The following is a 19,014-nucleotide window of genomic DNA, read 5'->3' as shown; positions in this document are numbered from 1 at the left end:
TTATTATTCTCTGAGCAGTTTTATCTAGTTTATCTCCAGTCTGCTTTTCTGTCTTGATTAAGTCTGTCTCGCCAGTTCATCTTTAGTCTAGTCTCTTGTTCATGTCTGATTCCTGTTCACGGAAATATGATTCAGTTGTAGCTCAGTTTTGTTTTTGCCTCTTGTTCCCACTTCATATCCTGCACCTGCTTTCATGTCCTTGTCTCAATCCCAGTTATTTATGTTCACATCCTGCACCTGTCATGTTTTTCTCTCACTTTAACTCTGTCTGCTTTGTCTTCTTTCACTCACGCTCTGTGCACCTGTTCACATATCTTTGTCTTTTCTTCACTCCACCTTGTGTTGTCCTCCCTCACTGTCTTGCACTATGAAGTATCTTTGTTCACTAGCCACGCCCCCTTCTTGATTGTTCCTCACGTGCACCTAGTTAACTCCTGTCTTATTTAATTTCCACCCAGCCACCACACCCTTGCTCGTTTGTTGTCTTTGTACACTCACCAGCGCTTTGTCTAGTCCTGTTTTTGCCGTGTATCCAGATCCTGCCTTGTGTTTTTTGACTGCGAATTTTGCCTTGCCCATGATGTCTGTGTCTGCTCGTGCCTTTGAACCCTGCTTGCCCATGACTACGTTTTTGCCTGACCCTGTTTGTGCTTCTGCCTCGCCGACTGATCACCTGTGTACCGAACCAGAGCCTGAATTAAAGACCATGAGTACTTCTACATCCAGTAGTCCGAGAGTTTGCATTTTGGGTCCAAACACTTCGGGTGCCTGGCACCCGCTGGGCGTGACAATATCATCACTACATCTACAAGTGTAAGTTAAAACTTTACCATGCAAAGTGAAAGCCAAACATCAACAACATCCAGGAACGCCGCCGCCTTCTCTGGGCCCGAGCTCATTTGAAATGGACAGACACAAAGTGGAAATGTGTGCTGTGGTCTGATGAGTCCACATTTCAAATTGTTTTTGGAAATCACGAATGTCGTGTTCTCCGGACAAAAGAGGAAAAAGACCATCCAGATTGTTACCAGCACAAAGTTCAAAAGCCAGCATCTGTGATGGTATGGGGGTGTGTTAGTGCCCATGGCATGGACAACTTACACATCTGTGATGTCACCATCAATGCTGAAAGGTACATCCAGGTTTTGGAGCAACACATGCTGCCATCCAAGCAACGTCTTTTTCAGGGACGTCCCTGCTTATTTCAGCAAGACAATGACAAGCCACATTCTGCACGTGTTACAACAGCGTGACTTCGTAGTAAAAGAGTGCTGGTACTAGACTGGCCTGCCTGCAGTCCAAACCTGTCACCCATTGAAAATGTGTGGCACATTATGAAGCGCAAAATACGACAACGGAGACCCCGGACTGTTGAACAACTGAAGTTGTACATCAAGCAAGAATGGGAAAGAATTCCACCTACAAAGCTTCAACAATTAGTGTCCTCAGTTCCCAAACGCTTATTGAGTGTTGTTAGAAGGAAAGGTGATGTAACACAGTGTTAAACATACCACTGTCCCAGCTTTTTGAAACATGTTGCAGGCATCCATTTCAAAATGAACAAATATTTGCACAAAAACAATAAAGTTTATCAGTTTGAACATTAAATATCTTGTCTTTCTGGTGTATTCAATTGAAAATAGGTTGAAGAGGATTTGAAAATCATTGTATTCTGTTTTTATTTACATTTTACACAACGTCCAACTTCATTGGAATTGGGGTTGTAATTATGTAAATAGAAAAAAGACATGTGCAGTTAAAGTCTACAGGGAGGACTGTGGTATCAGCAAGTCGTGCTTCAGCAGCATGAAATATACATTAATATATTGGTTTGTGATATTGTGACAAAAAGTGCCTAATTTTCATCACAAATTCATTCTCATTAGGTTAGGAATAGTGGGTTAGGAATAGTGAGTTAAAAAAGCTCTGTCACAAAAATTTGACTCATTTCGTCACGAGAGCATGAAAAAAAAAAACATGAGACTGGGCTGAAAGTTCCATGGGTGCAGTAACCGTGATTACCTGCACTACTATAATATAAACTATGCTATAAAAGGCTGTGACTGTGGACAGCCAAGTGCAGAAGTAGGGTTGCAGTGAATGGAGACCATCGATTTCTATTTACTCACTAGATGGAGGATGATCTGCTCTTTCGCTGGCTGTTGCCAGAGCGCCGCCATCTTGGTTAGCGTCAAACAACCAGACATGAACAGAAATCAATCCATGCTGTTACTGTGCTGTTACATTTATTCAACCTCAGTCCCACATTTATTCAGTCAATATTTGTCAAAACAAATCCAGAAGAGGGTCAGATTTACATATTCGACTTGAATGTATTTGTTGCTCCTAGTCCAAATAGAAAATAACACCATCAGTCTGTCAAACACACTGTGTCCGCACAACACCAGATATTAGTCTGATCCTTAATTAATTTCATTATGAAGTTAAAGATCAGAAATAATCAGGGTTGAAAGTAATAATTAAAAAAGGATAAATTAAGACGTCTAACTGAATCGCTAAACAAATGGTGCGATATTTATCGCGACAAAACATTCAGGCAGTAAAGCTGAAGTCATTACAGAATACAGATCAACAACAACAACAAAAAAATCATTTTCTAACCTGTATTCAGCAATTTCAGTCATTTCCTCACATCATTTGTATTATATATAATACACATGTAAGCTCACATCACAATTTGTTATTATTTATTTATTTAACTTTTATTTAACCAGCTGATACTCATTTGTCAGCTTGTACTGTACTTGTACTTGAACGCTGCACAAAACAGCATTTTCTGATCACTTTAACCCAAGATTAAGTCAGCGCATCATCAATTTCTATTTAATCAAAAACCTGACAACACGGAATAACGCTAAGCAAGATGGAGGCTGCCTGGCAACAGCTCACAGGCCGCCATCTAGTGGATTAAATAGAAATCGATTATGGAGACCTGTCCGTGGTTTAAGCTGTTGTAATAAAGTTTGTCGTGTTCCTGTGCATACTTGTCAGCTTCCTTTGGCAATATTAGAACATCTGTGACACAACAGCAAGAATTTTTATTCATTTATTTATTTATTTTTTACCAGTGTAATTATGGCCTACAGCTAAAAAAAAAAGTAAAATGTGTAGCTCAAAATATTACAATATTTCTGAAGATCGTGCGTGCATCAGTCTCTGTCCATGTGTAGCAGAAAGTCTGGACTTGCCTTGACAACAACAGGCTCTAAGGGAGGGCAGATAAGATAAGAGGGGAGCCGAATGCTTCACCGAGGCCATTGAAATCCTTTTGGAAGAAAAACAAGCGGGCTGTTTTGACCTTTGGTAGCTGAAGAGGCTGCCATGTTTATAGTTAGGCAGAGAGAGACACAGAAATTCTCTTTGCGACTCCTCTGACCGTCAAAATCCAATTTTTGAATATTGCCTGGTCTCCAACATCTTCCTTTGCAAGCCAGATATTTGCTCCGAGATGTTTTCCAACTTGCATTTGAGTTCAAAAAGGCACTGTGTATAGGTGCCAAGTCTTTCTGGGAAAGGACATTAGCATTGACTTTGGACTTGATCAAACACAATGGGCCAACACCAGCAGCTGACATGGTGCCCTGAATCATCACTGACTATACAAAATTGACACTGGACGTCAAGCAGTCTGGATTCTGTGTCTGCCCACTCCTTCTCTAGACTCTGGGAAAAGAGGACTTTGGACCCATGAGCTATGGACCAGTTCATTTTCTCCTTAGTCCAGGTAAGACTTAGTCTCTGGTTCAGGGGTGGTTTGACAGCTGGAATGTGACACTTGTAGTCCATTTTCTGGACACATCTTGAGTGTGGTGGCTCTTGATGCACTGACTTCAGTCTCAGTCCACTCTTTGTGAATCCCCCCCCCTCCCAAGTTCTTGTATCTGCTTTGCTTGACAGTCTTCTCATGGCTGCGGTCATCACTGTGGCTTGTGCATCTTTTCTGACCACTCTTTTCTCTTTCAGTCAACTTTCCGTCAATATGCTTTGAGGAGAACATGTCTAGAGAACCTCCCCAGGGAGACGACCAGGGGGCATCCTCACCAGATGCCCAAGCCACCTCTGCTGCCTCCTTTCGATGTGAAGAAGCAGCAGCTCTATTCAGAGTACGTCATCATGTTTCATATATGATCATCTAAATATTCCTAGAGGACCTTTCTGAGTTGAATACAGTGAGATACAGTGCCTGGTTGGGGGGCACTTTAATCTGCTTGTTGCAATAAATTTACTAGACAGGAAATGAATGGATTTAAGTTCTAAAGGTGTTGTCGCACAATGACGGATTGAGTAAACAGATTAGCAACAAATTAAAGTAATTTGTCCGGGGGCATCTGTTGGCCTCCGGTGGAATTGGGACTCTGATGGACAAACATGTACAGAATATTTAATGAATAAAGTGTCCTTTTTTAAAATCCAAAACAGTGGCTAAACAGTGAAGAAAAGTCCCTCTGTACACAGCTGCGCCATGAGAGCTCTTCTCCCCCACCAAGTCTTGGCAATTAAGTTATACTGTCAGCCACAAAGAAATAAAAAAAAATAATGTTAAAATTAGTCCGTTATTGTGTCGAGTGTACAATAACACTCACTGTAATGTCCAAAGTGAACCTGGACTACACTACCTGCAATACTCCCGGCGTCGACCAGCCAATCACGTTTTGCACTTAATGATGATGTCATCAGCAAGCGACAGGCAGCCAGTCTGCCACAAACACACAACAGATGGCCTAAAATGTTTAATTTTAGGGTTTACAAACATTTTTGACTGCTACACTTTGCTCACTTTACCAGCAAAAAAAAAAAAAAAATTGGCGGACTGAAATTTATCGGAACTAAATTTATCAGAAGATAATTGGTCCAATGATGTTTTTAAAACTTATCTGATAAGGTAATCCGCTAGCAAAAACATTAGCCTCGATGATTATCTGTTATTAGATTAGCTGAACTGTGCCCACCACTGTCCTTTTCAAAGAAAAACATTCAATCATTCATTCAAATTCATTCAGTGTATGTAAGCTACTTTGTTCGAAGTGAATAGATACATTTGGCTCTCTATTGTCGTAAGAATCAATATTTTGACTGAAATTGGGGTGAGTATGATCTGGATCCTGAGAAGTGTCAGACCTATCTGTCTGAGCATGAATCCAGGTCTGCAGGAAACAGGATTCAAAATGATTGCACCATTTTCCTCCTTATTGTCACTAGAACCGATTAGGTCACTTTCACCAGTCACAACATGATCACCATACTCTTGTTTTAAGGATACAATGCCTGTCTTTTCAAAACAGACTGTCTCAGACATGAGGGCTTGATGGTCTGTGGTGATAAAGTTAACAGCAGGATCAATGAAGCAAACTGGAGAGGAGGTGGCTTGCTCCTCCATGACGGCATCAGGGGCTGGAACAGAATTCCCCTCGGTGATTGAGCCTGCGTGGGTGTTCCCCGCTTCCTTGACGGAGCTGCTGGACTCACTGACAGACATTTGCCATAAATCACAGCCATTACGGGGTTCCTCCACCCTAGAGCCTGGAGACAGCTCTGCAGGAGAACTGGCCTTCTCCTGTGTGCGCTGCATAGCCGGCATGGTGGGAAGAGGTGCAGGCTCCCTAACCTGTCGATAAGCCTCCTTATCTGATGTGGACTGGTGTTTGCCCTTCCTTTTCCAGGCTCTGCTCTTGCCATAGGAGGTACCTGGCAAGTGTGGTGACCGAGGAGAACTCACTGGTTCCACTGGCTATGAAGAATCATCTAAACTCCCGGAGCCTGGTCCAGGAGCAGGAGCGCTGGGCTGAGGACTGTCTGGAGGAAGGGCAATGGCCGTGCACAGACTGTTGAGGGAGTGTGTGAGAGCTGAGAGAACAATCTGTCTGGAGACCAGATTTCAAGAATGGCTGGCGAGTGCAATTATTTAACAGTTTATTAATTGTGACTGTGAGAGAACACAGGAGTATTAGACTCAGACAAATACTGGACGAAGGACAGGAAATCCTGAATGGAATTAACTAAGGTGTGCAGATTCAGCTAATTCCAAATGGCGGGGTGTCGGGGGAAGGAGTAGGCATGGCCAGAATGAAGGTTGGACAATGGAGATGTTGAGGTCTATACTGCACTGAAGGTCCTGGGGTGTTGCTGTCGACCCACCGGTCTGCCATTAGACTGATCTTGGATGTGGAGGTAGTTGTGAGGGGCATCGTAGGGAGGGAGTACATGGCTGAGTGTTTGAGCCATGTTATTCTAATTCTTGAGCTGATAAATATTCCTCTGGCTCCTCGCCCAATCGGGAAGCCTCCCCTTCTCAAACAAAGTCTCTACAAACAAAAAAAATCTGGAATAAGTCCACACTCCACCTATTACCCACCCCTAAATCCCAACCCTTGATCCACAAAGTGTTAGGTTCCTGTTCTGGTCTGCTTTGTTGAGTATGTTGTTCATGTGTCACCTGCCTTCCACCCCAGCTACGTCTACTCTGTCTGCCGACACGCCCTCCATTCTGGATACTGCAGGTCTGCACTCATTTATTGAATCCACTCAGAATCCACTTTTCTGACATTTGTGCAAACTCAGTCTGAATCGAATATTGCTCTGCATTCCCTCATCTCCACAATTGACAAATGCAGTCACAACTGCAGTCTCCAACCTTTTTTGATGAACCAGTTTCCAAACAGATAGTTTCTTCTGCCCTCACGCACACCCTAAATACTCTGCCCTCAGTCTTTGCCCTTCCACCGAACAGGCCTCAATCCAGCATTCCGGCCTCTGATCTGAGCTTTGGAAGTTCAACCCCATCACTGCCAACAGAGTCTTGCAATCCAACACACCTGCCACATCAGCCAGTCCTCCACAGTCACCGCCTTCAATGACCAGAGATACCAAGTTGGGCTGGGAAAGGAGGAAACGCCGGGGTTCCAGGAGGATTGTAGGAGACTTCAGGAGCTGGGGTGGGTGTGGGTCACATAAGGTTTCTGTCTTATCTTGCAGTGCAGAGAGCAGATCTAGCCTCATACTAGAGGGAGTGGCAAAGGCGGTCTGTGTCATTCCTGCAGACATCTCCATGGACCAGCTGGCTCCAATGCCGGAGGTGTTGCCTGACCTGGAGGATGGCATTGGGACCTTCATCTACCTGTCGGCGACTGCAACGGGAACAGTCCCAGTAGAGCCTCTGGGCTTCAGTACAGGGCTGCCTCTCGGCTCCAGGGAAGGAGGGGAGACTCGTTAATGGCTGTACTGTCTCTTACAGGCTGGAGTGTGGCTCCAGCAAAGAATGTGGGGCCAGCAGTTCCCACACTGGATGACATCAGCATAGCGGGGGAGGTCACCGAGATGTTTTCGGTGTCCACTGTGGAGGATGTCAACTGTTAGGTTCCTCTTCTGGTCGGTTATGTTGAGTATGGTGTTCATGTGTCCCCATGTCTTTTCATTTCTGTGCTCACCTGTCTTGTCTTCTGGTTTGTGAATGTTTAGCATCTCTCCCACTCTCTCTCCCCTGTGTGGAGGCTAGCTTCTCTGTCTGCTAGTTGTCTGTGTCACCTGTCATGTTTCTGTCTAAAGTTAGTGATGTGTGCTGTCAGTCTTGTGTCTTCCTGTTGCACCTTCTCCCAAGTTTAATGTGTGGTTTTAATTATTGATTCTCCCAGCCACCATCGTACTTCCTGAAGTTCCCCTCCTGTTTCCTGCTCTTCACCTCTTGTATATCTCTTTGTATTAATTTCTTGGTGTGTTTAAGTTCTAGTGTGCTATTGGTTTCCCTTTTGGAGTTTGTGTGTTAATTCTTGATTATTAGTATTTTGTCATGGTTCTTAGTTGGTGTTACTTATCATTTGTCATTTCTTTATTTGAATTAAGATCAAATGTTGTATTTCTTTCTACGTAGAAGTCTGGCATCTTTCACCCCCTTGTGTTTAGTTTTATTATACTAGGTTCCTGTCACCCTGTTTGTGAAAGCTTGCTCTCTGTTGGTCTCTGGTGTTCCCTGTTAGTTAATACACATTTGCCGTCTAAGTACACACTTGTTTAATCGGTTCAGGATGTATTTAGGTTGTCACGCTTGTGTTTGTCCTTAGGGGTCCATTGTCATTTGTTTCTGCATCATGCATTTCCAGTCACCTGTGTTACCCAATATTCCAATTGATGTAAGTAACCAGTGTGGTTATCTTTGTACTCTTTTGGATTGAAGCTGTTTTTTACTTTTGCAATTTTTGTATTGACTGCCTGAGTTTACTTTGCTTCCCATGTCCTGGATTCACCTCACTTAGAGTAAAAGGTTAAAACAGTATTTTTATTGTATCTTCCCCTCACTTTTTTTCTTGCATTTTTGGATTCCTTCACCCACTGTGTAGGTTGCATTGTATTTTTGTTGAACATTGTATTTTTGTTGAACTTCGTCTCACTTCGAGTTAAAGGCTAAAACTGTGTTTTTGTTGTATCTTCCTCCCATTCCTGTTTTTGCATTTTTGAATTCCCTTACCCAGAGTGGGTGCTGAGTTGTATTTTTGTTCAAGACTTTTCTTACTTAGATTTTGTGATTAGTTTACCTCTTGTTGTAAATAAATTATTATATTGTTGGAACTCGCGTTTTGTGTTTGACTGACCTGCATTTTGGGGTTTTGAATAAATTCCTTGTTGCCAAACTCAAAGTCAGATAGCTTGCTCAGGGTGTTACAGCAGTAATAACAATTAAACAAGAAATTAGGTTTAGAAATAATGGGCTTCAGTTTGGGAAGGTCCAAGCTGCTTCCTCCTGCTGGGTTCTATTTTGGTGAGTCCATTCTGTTAGGATTTGGAGCCAGGAACTAATCAAAAGTGGAACCCCAATATGCAGAACAACCAAGACAAAGATGAGTTGCAAAAGAAGCCAAAGTTTAATGTATAGTCAATGACACAAAAACAGGTGTGGGAAATGGTTCAGCAAAAATACAGTCTTAATCCAATTCAGGATATGGTATCCAAAATACAACAGCTGTGGGGAAGGTTTCAACAAAAATACAAACTAACCCTGAACACCAGCCGAGGAGCAAAAACCAGTAAAACAGGGAGTGCAAACAAAAAGACTGAAATACTTCAAGCCCCTGGGAATTAACTGAACACATGAACTAACAAGAAGCATAAAGAATTCCAACAATCTGTAACATAGGATATCTGCATACCAACAGCACAAGGGAAGTTCAAACAACAATGGACCTGTGAAGATTAACAAAAAAGTGTGACCTTAAATACCCAGCTAGAATAATTAGACATGGGTGTAGTGATTAGATGGTAAGAACATGTACTAACAAAACAGGAACACAAGGGGGCTACAGAGAATAGACTTCCACAATCCAGGGTGACCGGAACACGAGATAATAAAACAAAACACAAGGGGGCAGCAGAGAACAGACTTCCACCTGAACAGAAATACAATACTTGACCATATTTCATGTCCAGAAAACACCTGAGTATGAAACTGCAAATACCAAGTGACACTTGATAAGCTGCTAATAAAGACATAAACTCAGAGACCAAAAGACACGAGACTATAACCAAACAGACCACAAGGGAAAGTGACTAAACCAGAAATGTACCTCACAACCAGCCGAAGAACAATAATCACACGTGAAAAAGGAAGAAACGGAGACCCAACCAGAGCACCAAATAAGGAGACGAAGGACCGAGATGGGTAAGGGTACACAAAGAGCAGAAAAGAGAGCAGGGGCACATGTACGGGAAAAGGGAACAGACCTAAACAAAACCCAAAAACCCCATAACAGATGGTCCCATGACATCTGTATTGTTCCAGTAATTGTATATATGCACCCATGTATATCTCAGGTCAACAAACTGTGCAGTACTTTGTTAAATCTGTTTAACTCTCATACTGTATTCACTATGGTGGCTGGGAAGTGCACATCAAAACATTTTTACAAACGGCAGAACACTTTTACAAGTTCCGAAACAATTTACAAATGGCAGAATGCTTTTACTTACAAGTTTACAAATGACAGATTCTGATGGAAGGAGAATGTACCAAATGATAGACATTCCCTTCCGCCACATTTGGCACATCCCCTTTCCATCACGTTTGGCATTTGGCACATTCCCCTTCCATCATGTTTAGCATTTGGCACATTCCCCTCCCGTCATGTTTGGCATTTGGTACATTCCCCTTCCGTCACGTTTGGCATTTGGTACATTCCCTTTCCTTCAGAATCTGTCACTTGCAAATTTGTTTCAGGGCTTCTTGTAAAAGTGTTCTGTCATTTCTAAAAGTGATTTTGTACTTCCCAGCCAACACAATTCACACTGAACTCACCCTACCCACAGCATATAGTGTATTTGTGTCTCACTTACATTCGTAGCATTTCTTTGTTTGTCCACTCCCTTAATTTGTCATGCCTTATGTTCATGTATTTGTGTTTGCCTTCTACTTGTACACTTTGCCCACATTCACATGTTACTCTTCTGTTGCCCAATGCTATTGTCACTGCTGCATTAACACTGCAGCTTTCCCCATGTGGGAGTAATAATAGGCTAGGTTATGCCTAGTAGCATCATTTTTCAGTGAGATAAACAATTGGCTAATAAGACTGTCAAAAGTAAACTCAAATAAGAAGAGGCTCATTGGTTTAATGCCAAAAATATTGACATCACCACAGAACACTTATATGAGGTCTATTAGAAAAGAAACCGACCTTTTTATTTTTTCAAAAACTATATGGATTTGAATCACGTGTGATTGCGTCAGACAAGCTTGAACCCTCATGCGCATGCGTGAGTTTTTTCACGCCTGTCGGTTGCATCATTCACCTGTGGGCAGGCTTTGAGTGAGCACTGGTCCACCCCCCTCGTCGGAATTCCTTTGTCTGACTTCTTCCTGAGAGACTGACGCTTTGCTTGATCAAAATTTTTTCAGGAACTGTAAGGCACATCCAAGTGGACACCATTCGAGAAATTCAGATGGTTTTCGGTGAACATTTTAACGGCTGATGAGAGATTAAGGAGTGTTACTATCGCTTTAAGGACAGCCCACGGCGCTGGACGGCGCGCCTCACCCCGAGCCGCCATCATCAACCTGTTTTGAGCTGAAAACTTCCAAATTTAAGCCTCTGTTGACCCAGGATGTCGTGAGAGAACAGAGAAGTTTCAGAAGAGGTCGGGATCAGCAGTTTATCCGGACATTCCACTGTTAAAGGAGATTTTGTAATGAAAGATGTGCGGACGGATTCGGGCGTCGGCACCCAGCGGCTCATGGCGCAGCGCCACAGCAAAACACCTCCGTGTTGATAACCATTTGTAAGATTCAGGTGGTTTTCGATGGCTTTCAGTCGAGTGAGTATCCGAGAAATTGTTTAACAGCTGGGCATGTTCAAACTTGTCCTGTAATGCTTCCAACGGCTCATCGCGCGGCACCACAGCAAAACACTTGATCAAAAAATTTTGATCAAGCAAAGCGCCAGTCTCTCAGGAAGACGTCAGACAAAGGAATTCCAATGAGGGGGGTGGACCAGTGCTCACTCAAAGCCTGCCCACAGGCGAATGACGCAACCGACAGGCGTGAAAAAACTCACGCATGCGCACGAGGGTTCAAGCTTGTCTGACGCAATCACACGTGATTCAAATCCATATAGTTTTTGAAAAAAATAAAAAGGTCAGTTTCTTTTCTAACAGACCTCGTAGTTGTGAATAACCACATAGAATGTGCTACACATGCATGTAGAACTCGAGTATAGTTTTCCTCACCATCTGGAGAACAGATGTCTGTAATGATGTCATCTTTAATGGGCTTTAAAGCATCAAAATTGTTGACAAAAAACGTCCTCTTGTGTTCGCCGGCAATTTCTTCCAGCTGAGTTTGATCTGCATTTTTCACTCCAACTGCATAGACGATGACGTCCTGCGCCCTCAACTTTGCTGCAGGTGCCTTGACGTCATCTGTGGATTTCCCATCAGTAATAACAATGAGGTATTCTGTCACTTTGTGTCCACGAGTGACTCTTCCTTGGTCAAATCGGGGCCCCATAAAGGACAGTGCCCTTCCTGTCTCCGTCCCACCTCCAATTTGCTTAATGTTCTCTACAGCCTTCTCCAGCGTCTTAGCTTCTGTATAAGCTGTTAGATCAAATTCCAAGGTTGGTGAATCAGCATATTTTACAACCCCCACACGTACATGTTGTGGACTAATGCGGAAGGTATGGAGAAACTCAGTGATGAACTTCTTCATGTCTTGGAAATCGCTTGGGTAAATACTTCCTGAGTGGTCAATCAAGAAGAAAATGTCGGCTTCATCTGTATGGACACAACCTGGAAGAGAAGAACAAGTATATAAACTTCACACATCAGAGCTATGGTTGATATTGGAGTAAAAAAAAAAGAAAAGAAATTAGATAAATGAAAGAACATCACCTTTTTTGATGTTCGTTGTTCTTGTGCTCATTGTGGTAGCTTGGCGAAAGATGTTATGGCACATGGTTTTCTGTAGGATCTGCTCCAGGGGTTTCAGGTCAGTAAAACTTTGCACAATAAACAGATGCTTACTGTGGGGATAAGATGCTATTTCCAGTAGCTCCTCCCTGTTGGAATCTTTAATTCCTAATGCATAAACTGTGATACCATCTCTACGAAGGTCAGCTGCTGCCTGTGTCACATTATCTTGGGATTTACCATCTGTGATCACCACTGCCACCTGCTGTACTCCTTTATTTTGTCTGCTTCCTCTTTCATTAATGAAAACCTTCTCCTTTGTAAACTTCAGGGCAGCTCCGGTGTTCCTTCCACCTCCACGGTAAGGCAGGATCTTGACAAACTGCAGTATTTCGTCCTTGTCTTTGAAGGTGTTGAGGTAGACCTGAGCTGTGGGCCTGTCACTGTAAGTCACGATACCCATTCGGACTCTATTTGGACTCACTTCCAGGCCATTGACAAGTGAGTGCAAGAAGGTGCGTATCAGCTGGAAGCTGGCGGTTCCGATGCTTCCCGACTCATCCACAATGAACACGATGTCTGCAAATTTGGCTGCTTACAGTCTGTGAAAGGAAGTGCATGGACAGAAAACAATAATCTGAATCAAAATAGCCTTTATTCACTAAGTATCCTCAAAGAATACAAGGAATTTGACTCCTGTTTGACTCCTGTGTCAAATTCCTTGTAGCCAACTCATATGAGCTCTGTTGCCTATTGTGATACCTTCCAATATTACCAAAAACAGATGCCAACAAGGACAAACTCACGCATTCAAACTCCTACTAGATCATTTCATTCTGTCTTTGGGTGTTTTGCACAGTGAGGCAGAAATCTTGATCTCTGTTTCTCAATATGCACATGATAATACTGCAAAACTTACACAATTTTGTTTATAGCTAATGCTGATATTTTGAGTCATACTTTTTGATGTTCCCGAATTGATTATGATGTTTTATTTGGGACTGTCACGTAGAAGCTTTAGAGTATTGACAGGGTTCAGAATGGTATTGCTTCAATTTTGACTGGAGATTCATTTTCATTAATTTCTTAATTTTCTGCTACTTATCTGTGTCTGGGTCATGGTGTCAACAGACCAAGCAGGTCAGCCCACACTTCCATACCCTCAGCCAAGTGTCCGCCGCTTCCTGGGGAATCTCAAGGTCTTCCAAGATAGCTAGAGAATATAATGCCTTGATCGTGTCCTAGGTTTTCCCTGGGGCATACGACGGTCTGTTAGAAAACTATCTGACCTTTTTATTTTGCAAAAACCAATATGGATTTGAATCACGTGTGATTGCATCAGCCAGGCTTGAACCTTCGTGCGCAGCGTGAGTTTTTTCACACCGTCGGTTGCGTCATTTGCCTGTGAGCAGCTTTGTGTGAGCAGTGGTCACCCCTCTCGTCGGATTTTTATTGCGATAAACTGTCTGAACGATTTGGAGCTTTGCTGCATCAAATTTTTCCAGAAACTGTGAGAGACCTCCAGGGGACACCATTCGGAAAATTCAGATGGCTTTCAGGGACGATTTTATGGGATTACATAGATTAAGGAGTGCTCCAGGCCGGTTTAAAAGACCCGCCCACCGCAGCTGAGAGCGCGGCGCACTCCGAGCGTCGACACGACAGGCTGAAACCCGCTGGAAACAACCGCTTATTCCAAAGTGAAGGCTTTGTTGATCGGACGTCATCTGACTTCCACAGAAATAGCAGAAGACATGGACATCAGCACTTTTCGGCACATTCCCATGTTACAAGGAGTTTTTGTCATGGAAAGAGAAGCGGAAGGATGCGCCACGGAGCTGCTTATGGCGCAGGACAAAAGCACCTCCGTGTTGGTCTCACAGGACGGCTTTCAGATGGCTTTCAGACGGCTTTTGGTGGCTTTTCAGTCATGTGACTATCCGAGAAATTGTGGATGAGCTGGACATGCCAGAACATGTCCTGTGAGGCTTCATCACGGCGTTGCTTTGCGCCATGTGGCTCCATCCCGACGCGCAAATTCCTCCGCACGTCAGTCTCAATGTGCCAACAAAGTGCTGATGTCCACGTCTTCTGCAATTTCTGTGGTAGTCAGACGATGTCCCGGATCAACACAGCGTTCAGTTTGGAAATGAACGGCACATCCCACTGTTACAGGAGTTTTTGTCATGGAAAGAGGAGCCTGTCGATCGGCGCTCGGAGTGCGCTGCGCTCTCAGCTGCTGTGGGCGGTCTTTAAACCGGCTGGAGCACTCCTTAATCTGTGTAATCCCCATAAAATCGTCCCTGAAAGCCATCTGAATTTTCCAAATGGTGTCCACCTGGAGGTCTCTCACAGTTTCTGGAAAAATTTGATGCAGCAAAGCTCCAAATCGTTCAGACATTTTATTCGCAATAAAAATCTGACGAGAGGGGTGGACCACTGCTCACACAAAGCCTGCTCACAGGCAAATGACGCAACCGACAGGCGTGAAAAAACTCACGCATGCGCATGGAAGGTTCAAGCTTGGCTGATGCAATTTCACGTGATTCAAATCCATATGTTTTTTGCAAAAAATAAAAAGGTCAGATAGTTTTCTAACAGACCTCGTACTTCCAGTTGGACGTGCCTGTAAGACCTCCCTTGGGAGACTACTGGGGGAATCCTCACCAAATTAATCAATCAAATCAGCTGGCTCCTTTTGATACGAAGAAGCAATCACTCAACTCAGAGTCCCTCCCAGATATTACAGTTTTTCACCCTGCCATTGAGTGTAAAACCAAATGCCTGATGAAGGAACCTCATTTCCGTCACTTACATCTGCGACCTTGTTCTTTCAGTCATTACCCAAAGCTTGCAACTGTAGGCAGGAGATGGAACGTAAGTCTACTGGTAAATTGAGAGCGCCACCTTCTGGCTCAGCTCTTTCTTCACCATGATAGTCTGCTACAGCATCTGTAGGACCTCAGACTAAACTTCAATCCATCTGTTGATCTCATGTTCCATTTTACCCCCACTCGTGAACAAGACCCAGAGATATTTACTGTAACTCCTCCAATTGGGGCAATAATTCTCCTCTGAGTGGACAGTAAACCTTTTTCCAACAGAGGACCATCGTCACAAATTAGTAATTACTTACTGGGAACTCTGCCTTGTCACTGCAATATTTTCCTACCAAGCTTACCCAGACCTGCCCTACCTGCAGATTATGGGTTGAGCCAGATTATAGGATGCACCTCTAAAGCTAGTGTGTAATCCACTGATAGAGACAAAGAAGACATAGTATTATTTTGGTCAACGAGGTGAGTACTTTAAAGCAGTGATTCATGATCCATGATGGATTTAAGCCTGGTTCACACGACAGGATTTAGGTTTTCCAAGACCACACACGTGAAGATAAAAACAAATCATAGCTCTAACAGTGTTGGTCGTACAGTGTGTGGTGTTCAGCCACACACGAACAGATTTCACACACGAACATTCCCAGCTCAGACAGGAAATCTCGCAAAATCTCTTGAGATTAAACGTGACTTCAGAGTAAACAAACGGAGATACCTTGTGGACTATTTAAAACAGAGGGGAAAAAAACAATACAAAAACAAAAAGAAAAGGCGTTCTTTAAAGGAGTGGATACAGCGAAACCACCGGACTTTCTGGCAAGTCAGAACAGCTGTTTTTATTTTATTTTCCGCTCCGTATGTCCGTCACCTCGCTTTCTGATTGGCTGCACATCACATTCAGCAGGCTGCGTGCTCGTTTGTGGTCGAAGGACACAACACACGCTGCGATATCGGGCCAAAAAAAATCCAACATTTTGAATATCCCAGATTTGCGATCGGAGCGCTCCTGATGTCCTACCGAGCAGATCAGAGCATTCTTAACACACCACACATGGCAGGAATATCTGATAAGATTATCTTTAGTGTCATCATGATTGCTCGGGGCATCCTTAAGATTGTCAGAAGGGGAAGATCGGGTACGATATCGGCCTAATTATCCTGCCGTGTGAACCAGGCCTTAGATATGATGTTGGCATACCGAGTTTCGCGGTCCGCAAGATGTTAGCGAGATCAAAACAATCATAGCAAAAAAAATGAAGCCTTGGAAATACGTAACAGAAATAAATTGGCCCACATTTGACAGTGTGACAAATGTTTAACTTGAAAATACCCAATCCAGAATGCTATGATAATAATCCATTCTTTGGCAGTGATCTGACCCGTTTCAGCAGAGACGTTGGAAGAATAATGCAGAGCGCCAACAAACATCCTTAAAAACAACACAAATTTTAGCTTGGGGATAGATAGGATTTTGATTAATTATCAATATTACTATTTTCTCTATGAAGGTGATCTTGAGCAGTATGCTGAGATTTTTACACAGATAAACCATTTTAAATACAATTTCTAAGATCCATTTGACTGAAAGACTTTCAGTTCAACACTGCAAAGCCAAGAAGAATAAACATACAAGATATAAATAAATAAGTCTTACCTTCGGTTTGAATGGCCTCTGGTTCCTCAGTTTCAAACAGAGTTTTCAGCTCTTTTACTATGGCGGTAGACTGATACACATGTGGCGGAGTAGCTATTTGCCGCATTTCAGTCATTGAAGCCCCCAGGCTCATTGCCACCACAACTATTCCTGCTGATTTGACCATACGAGTTCCATTATACACAAGATCATCAGAGTCTTTTCCACTTATGATGACCAGGAACTGTCGGAATCCTTGGTCTGCCCGGCCTCCTGCCTCGCTGGTGAAGACGTTTTTGCTTGCGTACTGCAAAGCTCTGCCCAGATTTCGTTGTTCATTGGGCTGCACTTGGAGTCGGCGGAGCTGCCTAAAAGCAGTCTGAGTCTCATTTTTGGTTTGATGGGCATTAAGAAGAAAGTTCACCTTGGTATCTTGACCATACTGGGCCAGACCAAAGCGATAAGCAGAAGCATCGACATTAAGTTGATTCCCCAGTCGGAGGAGTAACGACCGAAAATTCTGAAACTCGGCTGCACTGATGCCGGCGTCCACCAGAAAGAAGATGTCTGCAAACATTTCTGCCAAGGCTGGAAAAGAACAGAACAGGCATGTAGAACAAGTAGCCCTGTTAAAATCATTCAGATTACAGTGTTTAAAATCAGTTACACAACATGTAAATAGCTGTAGGACACACCAAACGTTCATAATATTAAAACTGGTTAAAATGCGTATTGGCAAACTGCATAAATAACATGTGTACCATTTAAACGTTACATATTTGTAAAAATGTGGAATGGTCCGTTACAATCATTAATTTAGGAGAACATGTGTCATGGTTTGGCCCTGATCTGGGCCTTGATTCAGTTTTTCCCCTTTCTTTTACTCACCATCTTCTCCAGCTTTGATTTATTACAGTAGTTATTTTATTTTCATCATGTGTTTATTTTCTGTTCTGTGTTGTTTTGTCATTTTGTTTCTTTGTTACTTTTCATTCTTTAGCAATTGTTCAGTTCCGTTCTAGTTTTGTTCAGCTGGACTGTGTTTTCATTGTGGATCATTTGTTATCACTTGTTTATTTTGTTTTTCTCATTTGTGTTAACAGTTATGCTGTAATATCGGATTTTGCTTTCTGTCATCATGTAGTCTCTGTTTTTCTTATAGCTGTTTTACCACCTTGTTTCTGAGTCAGTTCCAGATTAGTTTTGCTTAAGTATTTATTTTCCATTTTAGTCTTTGATCAGTTCTCATGTTCATGCCCAGTTTGTTGTAGTATTATATTTTGCCCTTGGTTTCTGTTTTAGCTCTGTTCTCTGTTTTTCCTCGTTGCCATTTGTTTGTTTCCACTCCACGTCCCCGCACCTGCCATCATGTCTTCGTCCCTCACTCATATTTGATTGTGTTCACTTCACATCACTGCACCTGCCTCATATCTTTCACTCACACTCTTGGCACCAGCTCACGTGTCTTTGTCTATTCCATCACTCCACTCTGTGTTTCCCTTCCTTCACACTTTTGCACTGTGTTTAATCTTTGTCTACTAGCCACACCCCGTTTCTAGATTGCTCCACACATGCACCTCGTTAACACCACCTGTTCCTCATTTCACACTGATTAGCCCACCAGCATTTAAACCCTCACGGTCCCTTGCCATATTGTTGTCTTTGTACACTTTCCAGTGCCTGTACCCTGAACCACCGACCTGAGAGGAGCAGCTAAAAACTCACCATGAAGAAGGTGGGAGACGTCTCTCAGAATCGAACCAGATATCCTCTGTACCTGTTTAGTATACAGGGATTCTGGCTGAAGCTGAGACTCTCCAATCAGCTTGCTCTACCATTTTACAATTTGGTTTAAACAATTTTTGTTTTTGAGGGACACACTTCCAAATCACAAAACAAGACAGAAGGATAAAACTGATTCTATAAAAGCACAATAAAACAAGGTCAGCATGGTTCTGTCAATGTTAAAAGTGGACAACCATTAAACTGCTTACAGAAAAGTTAACTGTTAACACTAATCAATCAATTCAATCAATCAATTTTTTTATATAGCGCCAAATCACAACAAACAGTTGCCCCAAGGCACTTTATATTGTAAGGCAAGGCCATACAATAATTATGTAAAACCCCAACGGG

At 42.9% G+C, this 19,014-nt stretch overlaps 1 protein-coding gene across 1 annotated transcript in view; it reads right to left on the bottom strand.

Annotated features, from left to right (window-relative positions):
• LOC117513538 (collagen alpha-6(VI) chain-like) overlaps nucleotides 1-19,014 on the bottom strand; it is a 276,666-nt gene that overhangs the window by 210,031 nt on the left and 47,621 nt on the right. Inside the window, 4 exon segments of the mRNA XM_034173701.1 lie at nucleotides 11,728-12,288; nucleotides 12,391-12,993; nucleotides 12,996-13,010; nucleotides 16,900-17,466. Coding sequence (XP_034029592.1) covers nucleotides 11,728-12,288; nucleotides 12,391-12,993; nucleotides 12,996-13,010; nucleotides 16,900-17,466 — 1,746 coding nt within the window.

Source organism: Thalassophryne amazonica, chromosome 7 (genome assembly GCF_902500255.1).
Source record: "Thalassophryne amazonica chromosome 7, fThaAma1.1, whole genome shotgun sequence".
Taxonomy (NCBI): domain Eukaryota; kingdom Metazoa; phylum Chordata; class Actinopteri; order Batrachoidiformes; family Batrachoididae; genus Thalassophryne; species Thalassophryne amazonica.
This window is presented reverse-complemented; position numbering and strand designations above follow the sequence as displayed.